This window comes from Lathamus discolor, chromosome 14, assembly GCF_037157495.1.
Source record: "Lathamus discolor isolate bLatDis1 chromosome 14, bLatDis1.hap1, whole genome shotgun sequence".
Classification (NCBI taxonomy): Eukaryota; Metazoa; Chordata; class Aves; order Psittaciformes; family Psittacidae; genus Lathamus; species Lathamus discolor.
The window spans coordinates 11,999,838-12,018,812 of NC_088897.1; the positions used below are offsets into that span (position 1 = coordinate 11,999,838).

Genomic DNA, 18,975 nt, shown 5'->3' on the forward strand with positions numbered 1-18,975 from the left:
TTTGTCTCAATATAAAGGCATCTTTTATTACACACGAATCGAGTAAATCAGAGCACAGAATTCAAATGTACCGAGTGCTTTTGACTCTTCCGAACCTTACTGCCACGGGCTGTGGAACAGCAACAATTCAGGCTCAAGTACCTGAAACACACAAAGCAGAACTGCAGCCACTGCCTCCTCATGCGCCCACAGCTGGAGCAGGTATTGCCACTTGGGAGCCACCACGTTATTATCTCATCTGCAAATACCGCTGCAGATGCAGCCGGGTGTGGGACTGAACATTCCCAAGCGGCACAACCGTCCAGTTACTTGCTTTAAAGTGAGGATAAACGTGCACAGGGAAAGAATCTGGTACAAAACCCTCACACAGACACAGTGCGGTTCAATATTCCACTTGCAGCTCGCACCATAAAAACCCTCGGAATTCCCTCGTATTTACAGAAAGCAGCAAATACAGACTGCAGACAGCAATACAAAAATAATTCGCATCTTCACTACTGAGAAAATCAACGAAGTCTCAGAATAAATAGCGACAAAACGTTAAACTTCGTGTTTTTCTTAAGGCTGAGGTTTAAAGGTCAAATCCTACCATCGCAGACATGTTCTGTGTATGTACACACGTGTCTCACACACACACACATACAGGAACATGCATGAGAAAGAGGATTTGAGCGCTTGCGTTTTGAAAACAACCACAAATGTGCAAGTATTGGCTAAAACAGGAGGTGATTCGCTCTTGGGCTGCTGGGTTGCAAAGCTCCTGCCCCTCTCTTGACTTCCTGTGGGAACACAGCCCCAAATATATCTTCATGGTATCGCTTTTGGCTCTGCAAAAATGAAAGGAAAGCCAAGAGATGAAGTCAGCGCTGCTCCCTGTGCAAGAGCTCAGTGACCAAAAGGTCTTTTGCATTCTGTGCCAGTGGCTTTTGTTTCTGTTGGTAAAGGGACCTGTCCGAATCCCAGACACACGTGTGCTGCAGGACAAGTTCCGGCAGCAAAAGGGTCCTAAAAAGCCCCAAGCACTCTGCTTCCAGTGACTGCTTAAACTCACTTTGCTCCACTGGTACAATACAGACTCCAGCTCCTGCTGTTCTGGACGCAGCACGAAGCTGATGGCCAGGACCCAAAAAGAAACAACTGGCAGATGTAAGAGAACATCAAGTGTCACTCTCACACCCTAACCAAACAGAAACTGGGTGGATAAGCGCATCATGTAAAGCTTTTCTCCTTGTGCATGCTCATGGCAGCCCTCAAGGTCTGGAGTGTGACTGAAGACTTCTGTATCCCACCCCGGAACACTGTGTGACTGGGAAGGCCACCTCGTGCGTCACAGCGTACCTTTAGCTGGAAGAAATACTCCTCTGCCTGCTGCTCGCTGAGCTTCAGGGCTTTTGTGAGCATCCTTTTCAGAGCCTGAGCAACGTCCTTGGCCATGCGCACGTCTCCACAGACATAGAGGTGCCCTTCCTCCTTATGCAAGAGGTTGCACACTTTGGTCCCCAACTTGCTTTGAAGAATGTCTTGAACATAGACCTTGGAAACAGAAAAAGGACCAGAAAAGGTTTTCAGTGGGGGCTGATACAGTGAGGTTTTAACTGCCCTGGCCCTACTGTGTGCTGCACCACAGCACAGGAGAAGAAAATGGCTTCATGCTGTCTTTACAAGCACCAGATTTGGAGGCTAGGCCTGATTTAACTACAGCAGACCGAGACTCTTCTTTCTCAGAACCAGTTACAACTGCCAAAGCCACAGAGCAGAGGAAGCAGCCTTACTTTAGGTTGGCCAGGTTGCCTGGAGTAGGCTGTGTAGACTTCTTTCAGGACTCCCTTCCTCTTCATTTCCTCAGTTTCTGCTTTGTAGAGGTGATCCATGTCTGGCTGCCGGCAGCCAAACAGCAACGTCATGTCACCCCCTTTGATCCCTGAAACCAACATCGGCAAGTTACTTGTCTTTCCTGGTAAAGGCCCGCTATCCCTTATGACTGCCCCCAGAGAGGGCCCCGCTGCCACAGAACTGGCTGTGTAGAGAGCTGTTCTGTTCCACACCTGCAACGCTGTGCTCAGGTTTTAGGGTCTCGCAGGAGGAGTGAACCTGCCCAAGCCCTTGGGGAGCTACCTGGAATCACCTGCTGGAGCAGGTTCCACAGATGGGCTGACGGGGCAGGCCAAGTGTTTCCTCTCCATGTTTTGAGTGCCTGGGGCAGTCACTGAACACAGAGCAGTTACAGGGACGCAGAGGCTGCTCCTCCAAGTGACCAGCACCTCGAGACCACCAGAATGGTCTCAGTGGGACAGAGGAGCTGTTTCAGTGCAGGGTTCAGGCAGGGCTCTTGGCCAGTGTCTCTGGGTGTTTCCCTCTGCAGAGGTTTCACCTGGAGGGTGAGGGATGTCTCCTGCTGCCGGGCAGGTTCTGGCCTCCCCCTTGTGGCAATCCCCATCAGTACCTCTCTTTTCCAAGTCGTGGAGACGCTGCAGCCAGAAACTCCTGTAGGGAGCAATTCCCGTTCCTGAGCCGATCAGGAGGCATGGCCTGCTTGGCTCCTTGGGGAGCTGGAATTCGTTAGCACTAAAACGCAAAACTATGTTAATGATGTCATTAGTTGATGAATGACAGCTCAGTGTCTGCTTCCTGACTGACTGTCAGCAGCACAACCGAAGTTACCAGTTTGATTTTACCCAACGTCAGACAAGGTAAAGGATCCCATCTCCAGAAGATGGGGAATTCCCTCTCCTCACACTCGGATAGTCCAGCCTGCACTCACCACTCCCTTGAAAACCATACGCACCCAGTGAAAAACCCACTGAAGAAGCTGACCTAAGAACCACTGGGTTCTGTTTCTTTCCCTGTTTCTCTGTCAGACACTCACCTGCGTACAAAGCATGGAACCATTTCATTGAGAGCGATTGTGTTCAGCCACGTGCTGCAAACTCCATGGTGCAAAGGCCCTTGTCCATCTGCTCAGAGCAAGGGAAAACATCTGTCAGTTCCAAAGCTCTCTCTTCTAAAAAGACACATTTTATACCTAAAATTATGTTTTTTAAATAAGTAATATAAGTAATATATAATATCTAGTAATTATTTATAAACCAAGGATACGCTGATGATGATGATGCCCATCCTGACACAGTACGAACATCTGCACTGCAGTACACGGTTCTGTATGTATCACAATACAAACTTGTTGCTACTGGTACGCTTCATGCCATACGGCAGAGACAGTTAATTCCTGAACCTCACTGCAGCCTAAACATCATTTAATTCAGAGAGAAATGAAACCAAACGCTCTCACCTCTTGTCCTGTAGTTTACAACTGCAACTGTCAGATGAATCTCTCTGGCTGTCACGTCACAGGAGGAGCTGACAGAATAGTACCTGGGTTTCAGGAGTGGCAGCTGAGTCAGGAGGAAAGCTGTTGAGACCTCAGCAGAGGGAAACTCCTCCAGCACCTCCAGGATGTTTGGGCTGTTGTAAAACTTCCATTTATTGTATTCCTCTGTGCTCTAAAAGCCAAAAGCCACCATGACAATGTTAGCAGGTCATTCACACTGAGATCAGGAGAGCAGGGATATCTGAAATGTCATTTATATGTAAGATTTCTGCCTTATGTTCAATGAAATGTGCAGGCGAATCAACAGAGAGCTCTCAAAACTTTGCCTAAAGTGATACTGGGGTTTCCTAAGGAACTGTTTCACTTTTGAACACGGAGGTACAGGACACCTGCTCTAACCTTCTCAGATACCAGCTTGCTCAGTGTGGATGTAGAGACTGAACCTGTTTCTGAGCCCCCTGCTAGGAGGTATCCACAACGCTCTATGGGCCCAGGCCCTGATCCCTCCTGAGCCTCGCTGAGCCCAGTGGGAGAAGCAAGCCCTTACACACCAGGGAGCTGCTGGTTACTCCAAGTGACATCCCTCTTACTGCATGGTACCAAATCCTCTGGCAAAAATACCTACCTGCTCCCTTGCAGTCCCTCCACCTGCCAGCTGTGAGCTGTTCTAACGGCACATCACCAGGAACCTCCATGAGGAAGCACGAGACATGGGCAGGTAAAACAACCCACCCAGAGCCCCGCAGGAAATGCCAGATCTGAAGACATCTCGATTCCCACGCCCAAGTCAGCCACAAGACCAGCCCTTCTCTCTGTGGTTGGCGTTACAGGCACGCAGAACGCGTAGCAGAGGCATGAAATCAGGCACCATCACTACAAAACTGCTTAAGTTTGTCCTGCACAGTGAAAGGGCATCAGATGGTCCAGTGCACCATTCTCCTAATGTCAATGTAGCCCTAACGCTTACCTGACACAAAACTTCCAGCCTCTGTTTGTCTCCTTCCGCTGTTACCAGCTGGGAGAGCTTCTTCAGCAGTTGCTGGGAGGGTGGAGTGGTGATGTCAAGCAGGTACGTCAGCGCCTCGGGCAGTGTGCAGGCTGGAAGCCTTTTGTCCCTTGTCCAGCAGCCACCTGGAAACAAGGCAAATAAAAGAACACTTCTCAATTCCCACGGCATTTGACAGCTGCAGAGCTTTACAAAACTCAGTGTCCTTCAAAACAGGACTTCAGATGAGGCTGCAGCAGGTCTGGACCACAGGCCCCTTCTGAAGAGATGTTAACGTGAGGGTTCAGACTTCTGTAAGGGGAAGCTCTGATGCAGAGAACTGCATGATAACAAAGCACCACTTCAAAATGAAGCTTTCCATCTGAATAAATCATCTTTCTGGGTGTCAGAATCCTATGATTTAGCAAATTGCTCCTACTAAGATGGAAAGATGTTCACGACATACAAATCTATTTTAGGACTCTGACACACAGCAACAATAAGCAAACTCTGTTTAATTGCAGTCAGTGGCCAATTCAGCGACTGAATTACATTGTCAACCTAGGATAACTCTGCAAACACTGGTGCAGTTACCACGGGCTGCCAGAGTACGCAAAATCAGAATTGAGACTCGTAAAAGTAACTAAAAGCTTCCACAAAATCCTATTGAAACTTAAGAGAAGGATAATACAGAAAATTCAGTCTATAAAACCTCTCAGGAATTGTAGAGAAATCTGTCAAACATCCTTGGCTATTTGATCTGAAGAGAACCAAGTTACCACTGGTGCAGGTTTCAAGTCTGACAGTCTGGTCAGCTGGAGGAGCATCCTTGACGTGTGCAATGAGGCCATGGACTAATTCTGGCTGGTTGCCTGGGAAAATTCCGATGTGTTCTCCAGGCAGGTAGTGCACTTCCTGATCAGTCTCACAGGAAAGCTTGACTAGAATGGTAACACGACTGGATATAGAGAAAAGAGATCAGACACATCTCGGTTACGTCCACAGGATTTCCCTTGAGTTGCGCAGAACAGGAATAATCTGAGGTGGCAGCTGGCAAGAGCTTACTTGTGTTCAGCACCAAACCGGCAGACCAGCTCAGTACTTCGTGTTCAGTAGAGATCAAAGGGCCGTATCACAAAGTTTTTTATTCCCCTGCATTCACAGACTCTAATGGGAAGCCACCTCTTATTTAAGCCTGAATTAAGACTGTATGTATGACTGTGGACTTGTGATAGTGACTCACTTCTAATGATCGTTTGAAACTTGTATGTATTTCTTAATAACTGCAGGAGAAGATGTCAATAACCAGACATTTCGGGTGTTTAAGTCTGTAGTAAAGTGTAGTATGGGAATATTCAAAAGAATGAGGTACCATACCTAGATTTTAAACTTTGAAGATTCTGTCTGAACTTCAGCTTCATGGGAATGATATCCTTGCTGTGAATGCTTGCAAGTGCTGTTGAGAAAAGAGGGCACGGACATGACTCATGGGAATTTTGTGATAAGGTTTGTTTAAAATGTCTTCAAACAATGTGCAGAAAAGACCTGAACCATGCTCGCCCTAGAATTAGTCACCTATGTGTCCTGTATGCATGATGCCTTCCCTGACTAAAAGTAGTTCATCTCAGCTTTTGTTCTTCTGGGTCTGTCAAATGTATCCTAGTTCTGGTGTTCTGATGGAAAAGATAATGATTAATGCAATGGAAATGAGTGTCTTTTTTTCTCTGACCACTGCACTTCATTACATGCATTCTATCACCTAGCAGGACCAATGTCACTATATAAACCTTTCCAGTTCAGACCTATCTGAAGCAAAATGGACAGAGAAGGTGAGACATGGGAGGTAATACCTTTAGCCAAGACCATGGTTTGAGAGTCATGCACTATCCTGTAATTCTTAGGATCCCAGCTTTCATCAGAGGTATAAATCTCAGGCAACTGAATACTGGCTTTGCTCCGGATGTTGAAAATGTCACAGGCAGTCTAGAACAAAGAAAAATAATGCTATTCATAAGGATAATATAAAAAAATCTTAGTGCTGTCAATGTCCTATTGAGGAGAATTCAGTGCTAATTTTATTGATCCTATTAAGTTTAGTGATGTGACAGGGATTCAGAAAGGCTCCACTTCTAGATCAGCATAGCTAAAACACAAACTGCTACCAAAACTCCTGACGTTTGATGCTACCACCCTTGTTCGTCCTAAACATTCCACCATCCCAAAGGAACTTCATGTGAATATTAAAAAATAAAGAGAAAAGGGGCCCAGTTCCCTCTTCAACTTGGGCAAGCAGTATAAAAAGGGGAGTTCAAAACTCAAACATAAATCCAGTTGTTTGTTTTCCTTCATTCCCCCCCATTTTTATGGAGGCCAGTGAATACTGAAATAAAAGGAATGAATTAACAAACTAAAATATGAGCTATTTATGTGGTCACCTTGAACGCAGTGACTGCCCATGAGCGAAAGGCTTCTTCTTGCCCACTGAGTTCATCTCCTTCACCTATTGGAGTGAGCTGACAAGCCCCGAGTTGGGCCAGTTTTTGGTCAATGGTATGAGCAAAGGCACAGAACTCCGGATACATGCTGGAGCCCAAACCAAACACAGCGTATCTGCAGGAGGAGATAAAAGAAAGACCCCTGTGTTATGCTAAATGAAATGCAAAAGGACTCAATCACATGCAAATCAAAAGACAAAGTGTTCTACCTGATCTTTTTTCTCAGTGATTTCAGGGTGAGCAAGGAGTTCTTCAAAGTCTGCGTGAAAATCCATTAAATACTTCAGGTTAGAAAAATACTCTGATTTAAAATAGAACTGAGACCCTGATCTGTATCTTTCTTAAGTACATGGGGCAAAAGAAGGTTGTCTTTGGTCTTAGTGTTTGAGTTGAGCCCCATACATACTTCTGAGGTGAATATTACCTTTCCATTATTTGGAGAATCTCCGTTGCCAAAAGTGCTGGTAACCACTAACAGAAGTGTTTCTTTCTCCAGGTCACGAATGTTGTACTCATCCATGCACAGAATCTGGAAGGTATAAAGCTCATGAGAAACTGCTGGCAGACATAAGAACCAGCATTAGATACCCCTGGTTGTCAGATGACCATTGACCACATTTACAAGGTGCTACATTAAATGAATACAAAATTAAAGTCCTGATCCAATACAAGTTTACTAAATGTTCAAAACCTAGGTTTAGGGAATGAAAAGGCTTGCAAAAGCTGATGAAACCAGCCAAAAATCTTCCTCCATTTAGTGTGGATGATTAAGGCTTTCTTACTTTGGTGTTGAAGGCACAGTTGAACAAGCTGCACAGATTGTTGGCTAGTGTTTCAGATTTCCCAGTCTCTGTTGCATAGATTACAGTGACCTTGGGCCTGGCTGCCATCATTCTTTGCGTGAGTGAAGATGCAAAGAGGACAGCCCTGGGGAAAAAATAATCACACACAATTCTTAGGATAAACGGTAATTCAAATTGATTCACAACCAAGCTAGGAAAGACTGAACTTGAGCATGGCTTTTCCTTGGAAGATTGTTCAGAAGCACTGAGTAAGTATCTTGGATACTAATGTTACCTAACCGTGGCAGGTAAGTCTATGATTCAACGATTCAAGTGGTGTAATTATTATCATTAGGAAAAACAAACAGGGTGAAACAGAAACATTACAAGAACTGAAGAGTTGGACAAAATGAGGATTCTTATTTGAACAACTTACTTGGCCAAGATGCTAAACTTGATTTCCTTTTTCTTTGGCCTCCGGGTCTCATCATGCCAGACATGTGTTTTCCATGCATCCACCTTTTAAAACAGGAAAAAGTTAAGCTTCAGTTAAGAAATGTGGAACAATAAAAACACAATTTGTATTTATGAATCTCTCTGGTGAGCTTTCATTAACAAGGGCATTTCATTCAGATTTCTGAACGAAATATTGTATCTACACTGCTGAAGTTGTTCACTAGAATCATCTTTTTTGGCTAATGTGTACCTGGTAGTAATAGAAGGGAGTGAGGACATAGTTCAGCATCTCCTGATGGAAAACAGGAGTTATGCTCCCTGATATGGGAGGTACAATCCACACCCAATCAGCTGGGCAGCCTCCTCGCGCACGGTACTCATTCTGCATGTACTTCATGAAGGACTCAGCAGCTGAGTGGTGATCCATGATGGTCACATTCTGTCTCTAGAATTGCAAAAAGACAGACATACATTAAAAATCCCATTCTGCTCTTCTTCCTGTTGTACTCCTTTTGCTTTGGTTACTATTTAAAGGACTATATTCAGTGCTGGGAAATAATTACTGTCAGCAACTATTATACAGATACAGCTAGAGGTGGACCTTTGATTAAGGACTCTCAGCCCTTCCTTTTTTTTATAACATCAGCATTTTACCTCTCCAGCACTGGAGCACATGCTGAAAAGCCTTGGATTCATTTTTACCCATCTTTCATATTGTTATGATACGTTAAATAAACTGTAATGGTAAGTAAAAGATATTCATCCAATAGCGTTACATAGATTCTGAGACTTGTATTAAAAGGATGAGCAGTCTTGCCCTTAACTTCTTCTTTTTCTCTCCCTTCTGCCTTCACCTGAGATTTTTTTCTGGCAACAACAGGAAATACAGATTCCTCTGCTTTCCCAGGTGTAAATCAAGGATAACTCTTTTGGAATCATTTGATAACCTCCCTTGAGCATTGTCCACTGGCACTGTATTTGTATAAAGCTGTTATAAGTGAGAGGAAAAATAGGCACCCAATAGTCAGTGTTTTTCCAGATACCACACTCGTTGACTTACTTGGAAGCTGTAAAGCACTGCCACATTTATCTCTACAACAGCTCGGTCTTTCCATAGTGATGAAAGTTTGTTTGTTTCCAGTCCCATTCTCCTCCCTACCTCCTACATGTGAAAAAGAGAGAGAAAAGAGAAAAGCAAATTTATTATGTGGGACTTAAACCTCATGATTTCTCCACCTCAACACAATATGCAGGAAAATGTATTGCAGAAGGGGGAAGAGGTAACTTGAATTATGGAGTTTGGTACAGCAGAGAGTGATGTTCTCCTGGACTAAACAGGTTAAAAAGAGGCAGTTTCTGGTTATAAGGCATCATTTTTAATTTGCATTGGTGAAGTGCCCAAGACCTGTAGTTATCCATCAGGAATGCCATGTCAACAGCAGACTGGAACTGACAGAAATACACCTCTGAGAAATGTACAGTCAGAGACCAAAAGTCCTGACTCAGCAGGACTCAGGGTAAAATCAGGGAAGAATTCCCTTTGGACACCATTTTCTGTATTTTTTAGAGCTTCAGTTTCACCATTCTATCCAGCTGTTTGGAACAGAGACTGTCAGGATGCTGTAAACCAGCCACACAATCTGGCAATGCTGATCTTGGCAGAAGTTCCACATGTCCCACAATAGCCGGGGTGTTGTGTTAGACTAGTGCTGAAGCGTGTGATGTAAACACAGCACCTGACCCAGCAGAGACTGGCGGTGTCTCTTTTCAGAAGCCATCACCCACCAAGTGTGATCACAGACCAGCACAACTCCCCTACAGAAGGTTACCTTCAGGATGTTGTACCGCTGCACATCGCAGAAGTCCCGCACTCCAATCTCTGAGCCCATGTACCAGCCATTGAAAGGACACCCAGTGAACTCCAGGCCTCCCACCTCAAGCAGCATGTTGGCAACAGCAGGCAGCGCATACCACTTCAGATCTAGCTCCTTAAACCATTCATACCTGTTAAACAAGCATTTTAATCACCTTATGTGTCTTTTCCCCCTTTAGGCAATACCCAGAAAAGTCCAGGTAGATAAAGAGTACTAGTCCTAGGAGAAATGACCTGTTAAGCACAGTCTGCAAAAGCTCAGAGCAGTTTTCCTTTACAGTGTGGTAACTGGGTCTCTCAGGACTATTTACCATCATTTCATCCTAACAAAGAACTCATAAAATGACTGATAACCTGCCAAGGTGAGGCAGAGGCAGAAATGCGATTATCTAAATCTTGCTGCTTACTTTGGATGCTCCATTGGAACTTCGAGGACAATTTCTGGCGGGATCTCAAATATTTCTGGGTCTTGGCCGTTTGCTTGGAGAACAAGGGGAACTACATCAAAGCGGCCGTATTTCGGCTTCCACCCAAGCTCAATGCACAGCTGTAAATAAAGAAAGTACATTTTGGGGGTTTTTAGGCTGGTTGCCCCCCCCCCCCCCCCCCCAGATTTGAAGACAAAAGGATGTTAACCTTTAAAAGGTAGCTCTAAAAGCTGCTGAGGTAAATTCTAAGTGATAAAGGTTATCTTTCTCATTCAAACAATGTTGAGGCATGTTGTTCAAGTACTAACTGCGTCCCTGACTTAAGGGGGGCATTAGCTCACTCTGTTCTGAGGTGAAGGGGAGTATTCTTGTATTAGGATTGCAGGAAATTATTGCTTCAGCCTGTACGTAAAACCTGTGGGGCAGAACATGCCATTCACTCCTTACCACCACATTTCCCTCCCCTCTGCACAAACATGCAAGGAAAAAGCATAAAAGACAGATGGGTCAGACAGAGAGAAAGCAGCTGGGGCTCTGTATGTACCTGTGTGAACTCCACGCTGGCAGGGTCTCCAATGACAGACCCATCCGGCATCTGATACCCAGCGTATCGGATGAGCTGGCTGTTCCAAATACGGAAATCGTGTTTCCCATCCGTCCTCTGGGGGAAGACAGTGATGGCTGATCTGCCCGGAGAAACAATCAAACCCCCTCACAGCACAGCAGCACATCAAATGCATTCTACTTACTAAGAAAGTGTTACCAACAGCAATTATTTTATATTTCTGAAACATCCGTAGCAATAGAATCATTCCTCTTCTCTACCCACTGCTCTCAGTCTTCAAATCATCCCTTTCCTCCAGGAATTATAAAAGGTTTTGCAACATGAGCCATGAAAGTTACAGATTTTCAAGCTGGTTGATGGTACAAAAGAGGAACATGCAGTACCAGGAGGAGAACAGCAGAAACAAGTTGTCAAAATATTCAGATAGACCATTCCAGGTCTTAGGTGGAGTTTTGAATCCAGAACTGGATGTGAATTCTGTTGCTTAAAATGAAATTGAAGAGACTTACCTTATATTTCCACTGTTGGTGGCATACTGAATATGACGACAGAGATGTTCAAACATTTCCTTTGCTGTTTTACAATCACGTGCATCAAATACCTGCATGTTTCCAAAAGAAACATAGAGAAAAAAGCTGATTTGGAAATAGCAATGTAAGCTCAGTATTTTCCTTATGTATTTAAGGAAAGATTAAGGAAAGAAGTAAAGTGAAAAATCAGTGTTTCTCAGTTTAATTGCAGTTTCACAAGTATCTCATGGTACGTACAGGAGGGAGCAGTGTCCTCAGTTGAAGCAACTGGCATATTTTACCAATACGTGCACATGACTACAGCACATCACTATTGGATCCATGATGTCCAGACTCCTCGGTTACCTGTAGATTGGACCACTGGATCCTCCCAATGCACCTGGGTGCATTCCTCCAGGCCTGCTTGGCAGCAAAGATCAGTTCCTCCTTAGTCAGATGGTAGGTTCCTGTTGTTTCTATCTCCTTGGTCACTGTTTCCAGTCGGTCCAGGTGCTCGTCTATTTTTGGCTTTCTGAATAGGAAACAGACACAAAAAGACACAATGAGAACTTCATTACTTAGATCTGATCTAAATTGCAGATGTTCTCCTTGAGTTCTGGGTCAAGAAAAGCATAGGCATTGCTGAAACCATAAAGCTTTTGAGTATCCTTTTGCAGGAGATGACTTCTACTGACATCACTGATTTTCTCTGCCAGAATGCAGGTAGAGTAAACTTCTGGGGAGGGGACTGGCACTGACGTAGGTTGAGATATGATTGTTATCAAAAAGCAGGGGTTTTCTAGCTAAACGGATGAGTTGAGTGCATAGGACTGACTGAAGACTGCTGAGAATTGTTCCTGGCTTCAGAATTTAGGAACTGCCCTTACTGAGGGCAAACAACAGAGCTCACTACTCTAATGATGTAACTCACACAGTATTTAAGCAGCCTCACCCTCCTTTCACCCTCCAGCACATACATGGATTGATCAGAAGCTTTTCTGTGTAAGTCTTCAGTTTAAATTGGGATTTTCTAGATTAGTTTGGAAAAAAATTGTCAAATGACAAGCAAATGAACAGCAGAGAACAGGCTGGCTCCAGCCAAAAGTAGGATTAGAGTGACTGTCCTCTCATAGTTCTATTATTTTCACAGGAACACAGGTCCTCTGAGCAAGGTAAGTAGGATTTTCATTCCTAAAGGGAAGTGCTGATTAATTCCTTTGTCAGTGAAACCAACTCTAAAATTCTTTAGTTTGATAACAGAGAATGAAGTCAAAATATTAGGAAACATTTATCACAGCACAGACAAAAATCGTTTTGTTGGCTCACAGACACAATGAAAACAGCCTGCACTGTCTGAGAGTTTCACATTTGCAACAAGATGAAAGATCAAGGGCAAGCATGTAAGATAGTGTAAATCAGTGTGATCAAATAGCCATGAGCAGAAACACAGCAATGTGCAAATGTAATACGCTGGCAAGTGAGTACAGCCTGTGTGTAAGACAGGGACTTTCAGAAAGATCCACATGGAAGAAAGCTTTGTAGAAGGAGTTCAAAGTGTCTAAAGAAGAAGCTATTATGTGGCTGAGCCCCTTTGGAAGTCTGATAATGTTTTATAATAGGATGAGCAAACACTGAATTGTCACTTGAAAGCTTGTCATGTGAAATGGCACTGCAAACTCTTGGACCTCAACCTGATGTTCCAGCTCTTCCTGCAACAAGATGTCTCTGCACCATGTCCATTTTTGCCAGAACAAGCTTCTTCTGAAGCTAGAGTGCACCTCTCAGTGTGCTCAGCAAGCTTATGCTGATGATAGCACAGAGCAAGGTTGAGAAGCAAGAGACTGGCCTTCCAATCTTTGGCTAAAGCCTTGAGAGTCAAACAGAACAAAAGAACACAAAGATAGTTGGAACAGCACAAATGAAAAACATTATGCACATATTTCACATCTAGGTCTGATCTGAGTAGGAGCTAATCCCAACAACATCCAGTGTTAAGGAAACAGAAAGTGACATTCTGTAAGAGTCCTGACCAAGCTGCTTATTACAAATGTAACACACTGGGAAGGGAGAGGGTTGAGGAATGCGCTGTACAGAGTTCATCCTTGTATTCCCAAGGCTGTGGATTGGCAGATAGAGGATATGAAGTGCAGTAATAGTTTTATTTCTCTTTCCTAATAGTCCCTATCTATTTTTTGAATGCATGCTATGGAACAGGACAGTCACCTATAGCTATGAGGAAACCCAGCACTCCCATAGTCTCACAGACTGGTGCATAGGGAGAGGAGTTTATATGAAAACTGAAGGTAAAGCTGCCTTACTCTTTAAAAGAATTGTAGTACTGCTTGATGAAGTCTATTGCCTGAGGTAAGAGTTCTGCTGGTGGAACTGGCTCATCTCGAGTACCTCTCACCAAGCCCTTTGGGGTCATGAGTGCCCCTTGGCAGGCTTTGGTCCGGCAGTTGATAACCTGAAAAACAAGAAAACGTCAAAAGCCAAGGCTGTACTCTGTATCTTGTCAAGGTTATGAAAAGTCACTGCTCAGGTTTCCAGATCTTACCTCCTTTGCTGTCAGGTGTAGTGTGTCAAGAAAGCTGGAGCCATTTTCTAAGTTTCTTACTTTTACATGTCTTGGACATCTTGATACTTGGTTTGAAGCTTTGATACCATTTTGGGAGGGGTTCTGGACAGAGAAAAGATAAAAACACATCCTATCTTCAGACCTACTGAATATCTTACTGCTTCATTTTAAATTCACTTTAAATCTGCCACTGCAAACACCTTTATTATTTCAGTAAGGACTCATAATAGTCACAGTCTCACAAAAACAGTGAACCAGACAATTTTAGAGAAAGGCTGGGTTTTCAAAGGTGAATAAAGGAGCCAGGCACTCCAGTCCCCACTGGGTCACCTCCTTCCCTTAAGTCTTACCAAAGCTCCTTTTATGTGCAGACAAGATCTCGCATCCAAATATCTCATGGCAGTCCTAACCTCATGTAACTACAGTCAGTTCTCACAGGAGAACTGTGAGAAGCTTTGAGCTGTCTGAACTGTTATTATCAAACAATGATGCTAGAAACAGACCTCTCTGCCATCAGTGGCCTTTGCTGAAGTTACAGGTGGCATCTCTATCCACTTCTTGCTCAGATCATACAATTTGGCATCATCATTTTCTAAGCTTTAAAAGAAAGAAAGACAATTCAGTATAATGCAATGTACCAGCTTTTGTTAGTTTTACCTCCAGCATCAGTAGAGGATGCTCAGAGCTGCTGCTGAAAGATGCACTGAGTCAATCAGCCAACCAAGCAGCATGAAGGGTGGAGTGGACTAGAAGTCAGTAGTAAAGCTATGATAACCCTTTTCAGATCACTATGTGGAAAGAAAAACAACGGACACGGCCTGGAATGGTAAAGGTTGAGTATCCTTGCTGTAAGCTAAACAAAGGACATCTGTACAATTATGCTCTGGCCAAAAAATACTCCAAGGAATTAAACAAAGAGGTTGAAATTTTTGGGAAATGTGTGAAAAGTGCAGCTGGGTCCAATCTCCAGCCCATTAAGCAAATAACGTACTTTGGTATTAATTTCCTTTTGTTTCTGCATTAAGCCTTACTTTCTGAACTCCTGCTTTTTAATTTGGGTAGGGAATGGACAGAGAAAGAAACAATATGCAATAGAAAACTGAAATAAGTAACAGCCTGAGAAATGATTCAACATAAATGTGCCACTTATTTTATTCAGTGTCTTGTAAAAACAGTATAAACACCAACTGAATTAAAGCATTAATAACCACTTTGCTAACTTTTACAGCAGACACATGCCTCCTAAGTCCTAGCATATGTGAAACCTTCATAATACACCAAATAAATCTAGGACTATGAAAGAGAAAGGAAGATGATTTATTTCCTCAATGACTGCATAACTTAGACACAAAAGCTTCAACTACCTGACCAAGTCATCACCACCCAGTGGCTCCCAGGGACAACTGTTCTTTGGTTAATATTATTGCATTGGAAACACAGTACAGGGCTCTGCAGAACCCATGACACTTAACATCATCATTTGTCAAATGGAAGAGAAACTGAAACGGTTAAAAGACAGTAAGAGATCTTACCCGTGGCTCTTCCTATCCACGTTATTATTGATGTCCTTCTCTGCAGAAGACTGGCTCTTAGCAGCACGAGGTCTGAATGCAAACTGCCATGGGCACAGCATTGTGTATGCTTTGTTTATGATTTTAGTTCAGTGCTGAAATCTTGTTTTGTGTGATGTGGAAACACTTCTGAGGAGGGAAAAAACCCAGCAAGGTCAGCTTTTATCTAAGAAGGCAACTCTTTAAAACTGCTCAAACCCACCAGCCTAACGGACCTCATGTAATTAATATCCTGTTTTTAAAATGAAACCTGCTTGACCCAGAGGAGTGATGCTGAAACTGTCAGTTCTCTTTGTAATGCTGCAGCCACACCTCCTTCTGAAATACCGCAAGAGAATTTCAACTGTCCCACAGCTGATAAACCAGCAAACACCAGTGTCTGAGAAAACCACACATGTGCTTTGCTTGTATGAAAAACACGCCTTGATGCTTGACACTTTCTTTTGTAAGTTCTGTGTTTTTCAGAAGCTTGTTAAGGGTCATTAAACCTTCTGTAAATTCACACCACTACATGATCGCTAGGAAAAGGGATGTAAATTGTTGCTGTTATTCACACAGGTCTGTAATTCAATCAAAAGGTTTTGCAATGTATTGATCTACCAGAGACTAATGGAGCTCTGAGATTCTGTATTTTGTAAGATGTATACATGTATTTAAATGATACAAAGCATTTCTCTAAGAATATAAGAAGGTTAATGCTATTTATTTTAACATACATTTTCTGATAGTTTCTCATCCTACAATGGATTCTTGTGCTAGGGAAAGTGGGACAGAAGAGCAGACTAGTTCAGGCAAGGTAAAGCAGAATCAGCCCCAGTGGGTTTATAGCACAAATCAAAACATCAGGTTTCCAAACAATTAAAGAAGAAAGAAAATATACATTGCCATGTATATATAAATATGCATTGTCTGTTACTCCAAGTAAAAGAAACAGTGGGTAATGAGCATTTCTCTACAGTTACAAAATAGGAACAAATCTAAATTCCTATTCCGCAATAAAATGCTGCAGTGTGCCTATACATTTCTGTAAAACACAGGGAAAGAGAGAAGGAAAAAATAGGGAGAGAGAGAGAGAAAGAAAAAAGGAAAGACTGAATGAAAGAAAAATCAATAGAAAAAATAATAAGAAAAAATTAAAAGTAAAAAGAGGAAAAATAAAAATCGTAACAAAATAAACAGAAGAAAAAGAAAACCAAAGATGAAGACTCCCACTTTCCACGCATTTCTGAGCATTCAGAGTAAGAACTTGTCCTCCGTGCTCTCCACAACAGAGTCCTTTAAATAACATTTACAACATTACCTGTTACATGCACAAACCTTCAAATCAGCAGAAAGGGAGATAAAGTTTCCAGAGCAGCAAACCAGCTCGAAATAGAGCAGGAAACTGATTCCAACACTTCACTCCTAATACGGAAAAGGAAACAACAAAAAGCCAATTTGCCACATAATTACTCCACCTGCGAGCTACAGCACACCAGGGGCAAACCCAGCACTGGGAGTCAGCGCTGTCCTACCGTGCTTCGTGAGGGACTTCTCCAGCCCTGCCAGGAGATCGTCTTCACTGCCAAAGTTCCTTTCCTTTAATCTCCTGGGCTCTGTATCTCTCCTGTGAGGCAAATGCATTTTATACATGTATGCAAAGCAGCAGAGTGAGGCTACACACGGGTAGTGGACAGAAGGGGAATCCCAAAGTGTCCTGCATTTCCTTCAGAGCCCAAGGGGCGTGTGGCTGCTGCTCTATTACAAAACATGCATGACGGGAGGAGGGAGAGCAGCCACCGGTGTTTGGTGTTGGGAGCATCTCCTCCCTTGGGCTCAGCGTACAGTAACCTTTATCTTTATGTGTGCTCTGTGACAAGGACACTGTATCACATTGAGCAGTTTTTGCATCCTGACAGGCAGTGTTAAAATAGGGAAAAATAAAGGAATCCTTGAAGCACTGTTACAGATTTCATCACTGGATGGCTGTTCTCCTGCACATCAAACTCCCAGCTGTAGAGAGACAGTGAGCAACTTCAAGAGAAACTTTACAGAACCATAGAGCTTTAGGATATGGGCCAGTAAAGCATTTAAACATTATATTTATACGTTATAATTGATTCTATTAGAATCTATGATTGATTATGACTAAGAACAGGTATTTTAAATTTTACATAATGTTCCTTATTTTTGATCATGCATCTTTCTCAATAGAGTATTTTCCTCTCCAAAACTCCCCTGTTCTATCTGTTGCTGCCTGAGGTTTGTCCCTTTGTGCTTTTCCAACGTACTGGAAAAACCTGAAGGAAACTGCAACTCCTTGAAGTCTAAACTATTCAAACCACGCTGCATGTGTGAATGCCAGAAGGACAGCTAGATGATGGAGACAGGGTTATGTAGCTGACTGACAATTTCAGACAGCACGTGGACACTCATGCATTACAAAACCAGGTTTCTCCCTAAAGCCTGAAAGCCACGAGCAGCCCTGGAGCCAGGGCTGGCACAGTGTGCTGCCAGGCAACTGTGGACTCTGGAGTGCTGTGGTGTGGCAGGACACCCCCAAGGATACCTGATAGTGCTCATGGATGTTATGTATGAGTTCTTTAAGAAAGCTGTTATCACATTACAGACAATTCTTAAGTCTGCTGACTAATAAAAGGTCAAAATCCTCACAATGACTAGAAAAAGATTTACAGGTGCTGATCAAAGATCTATAGAAATACACTATAAAGCTTCAAGAGAAACAAGGAAATACACACGAAACATTCATTTGTCATATTTTCAGTGGACAAGCTTGGGCAAGGCATTTTCTTCTTTCTGTGTCTAGTCTATTTAAAAATTCAGTGCTTGTATAAAGCCCTCCTAGAGGTAAAACCAGGTTATGGGTACACGTGTTCAGGCATGAATACACTGTATACATCCCACCCAGCGCTGCTGGAGATGAACCTCTTGAAAAATAGACCTGAGTTTTCTTTAGTTTGAGCATCCACCTGCCTGTATCAGCCCATGCTCTGCAGTCACTGCTCATGAACGTTCTCACTCTGATCTGTTTTATCTTCACATGATGCCCTTCCTCGTGCTGGAATTATCACTTAACATCCCTTGTTTAAAATACTCCAGACATCTAATCAGTGGGCAGGAATAATGTGTGAGCTGTGTGTGATCCAATGCCACGTCACAAACTTCTACCTTGCTTCTGACCCAGGACAGTTCTTCCCAAACCATACAGACACTTGTAATTGCTTGAGTGTGGGTACACCTCCGCGTATCTCAAGGGTCAAATTGAAAGTGCTTGAGCTGAAAGCAAAATTAAGAGTTCAAAGTTACACTCTTCTTTGTATTTGCTGTTTTGTCAGGTTATAAAGATTCTATTTGCATCTTTCCCTTTCTTACTAGATCTGACCTCTCATTTCTACAGAACAGGAG

The 18,975-nt window shown here is 43.2% G+C and overlaps 1 protein-coding gene across 3 annotated transcripts in view; it reads right to left on the bottom strand.

The window, feature by feature from the left end:
• Positions 1-18,975, bottom strand: part of NOS2 (nitric oxide synthase 2) — a 32,957-nt gene continuing 13,982 nt past the window's right edge. Inside the window, exons 3-30 of one of the 3 annotated variants that reach the window (XM_065694927.1) lie at positions 17,085-17,176; positions 16,888-16,974; positions 15,532-15,699; positions 14,503-14,596; positions 13,979-14,101; positions 13,740-13,888; positions 11,788-11,953; positions 11,422-11,513; positions 10,892-11,033; positions 10,327-10,466; positions 9,876-10,050; positions 9,107-9,208; positions 8,297-8,491; positions 8,027-8,109; positions 7,591-7,735; positions 7,233-7,337; positions 7,018-7,067; positions 6,749-6,923; positions 6,164-6,296; positions 5,691-5,769; positions 5,093-5,271; positions 4,296-4,459; positions 3,290-3,500; positions 2,867-2,954; positions 2,444-2,565; positions 1,773-1,921; positions 1,339-1,533; positions 1-827 (exon numbers count right to left, since the gene is read on the bottom strand). In XM_065694927.1, coding sequence (XP_065550999.1) covers positions 714-827; positions 1,339-1,533; positions 1,773-1,921; positions 2,444-2,565; positions 2,867-2,954; positions 3,290-3,500; positions 4,296-4,459; positions 5,093-5,271; positions 5,691-5,769; positions 6,164-6,296; positions 6,749-6,923; positions 7,018-7,067; positions 7,233-7,337; positions 7,591-7,735; positions 8,027-8,109; positions 8,297-8,491; positions 9,107-9,208; positions 9,876-10,050; positions 10,327-10,466; positions 10,892-11,033; positions 11,422-11,513; positions 11,788-11,953; positions 13,740-13,888; positions 13,979-14,101; positions 14,503-14,596; positions 15,532-15,632 — 3,471 coding nt within the window. In that variant the 5' untranslated portion in view covers positions 15,633-15,699; positions 16,888-16,974; positions 17,085-17,176 and the 3' untranslated portion in view covers positions 1-713. Of the gene's footprint in view, positions 828-1,338; positions 1,534-1,772; positions 1,922-2,443; positions 2,566-2,866; positions 2,955-3,289; positions 3,501-4,295; positions 4,460-5,092; positions 5,272-5,690; positions 5,770-6,163; positions 6,297-6,748; positions 6,924-7,017; positions 7,068-7,232; positions 7,338-7,590; positions 7,736-8,026; positions 8,110-8,296; positions 8,492-9,106; positions 9,209-9,875; positions 10,051-10,326; positions 10,467-10,891; positions 11,034-11,096; positions 11,194-11,421; positions 11,514-11,787; positions 11,954-13,739; positions 13,889-13,978; positions 14,102-14,502; positions 14,597-15,531; positions 15,700-16,870; positions 16,975-17,084; positions 17,177-18,975 lie in introns of those variants that run through there. The other 2 variants (XM_065694928.1, XM_065694929.1) reach the window with 2 other exon arrangements.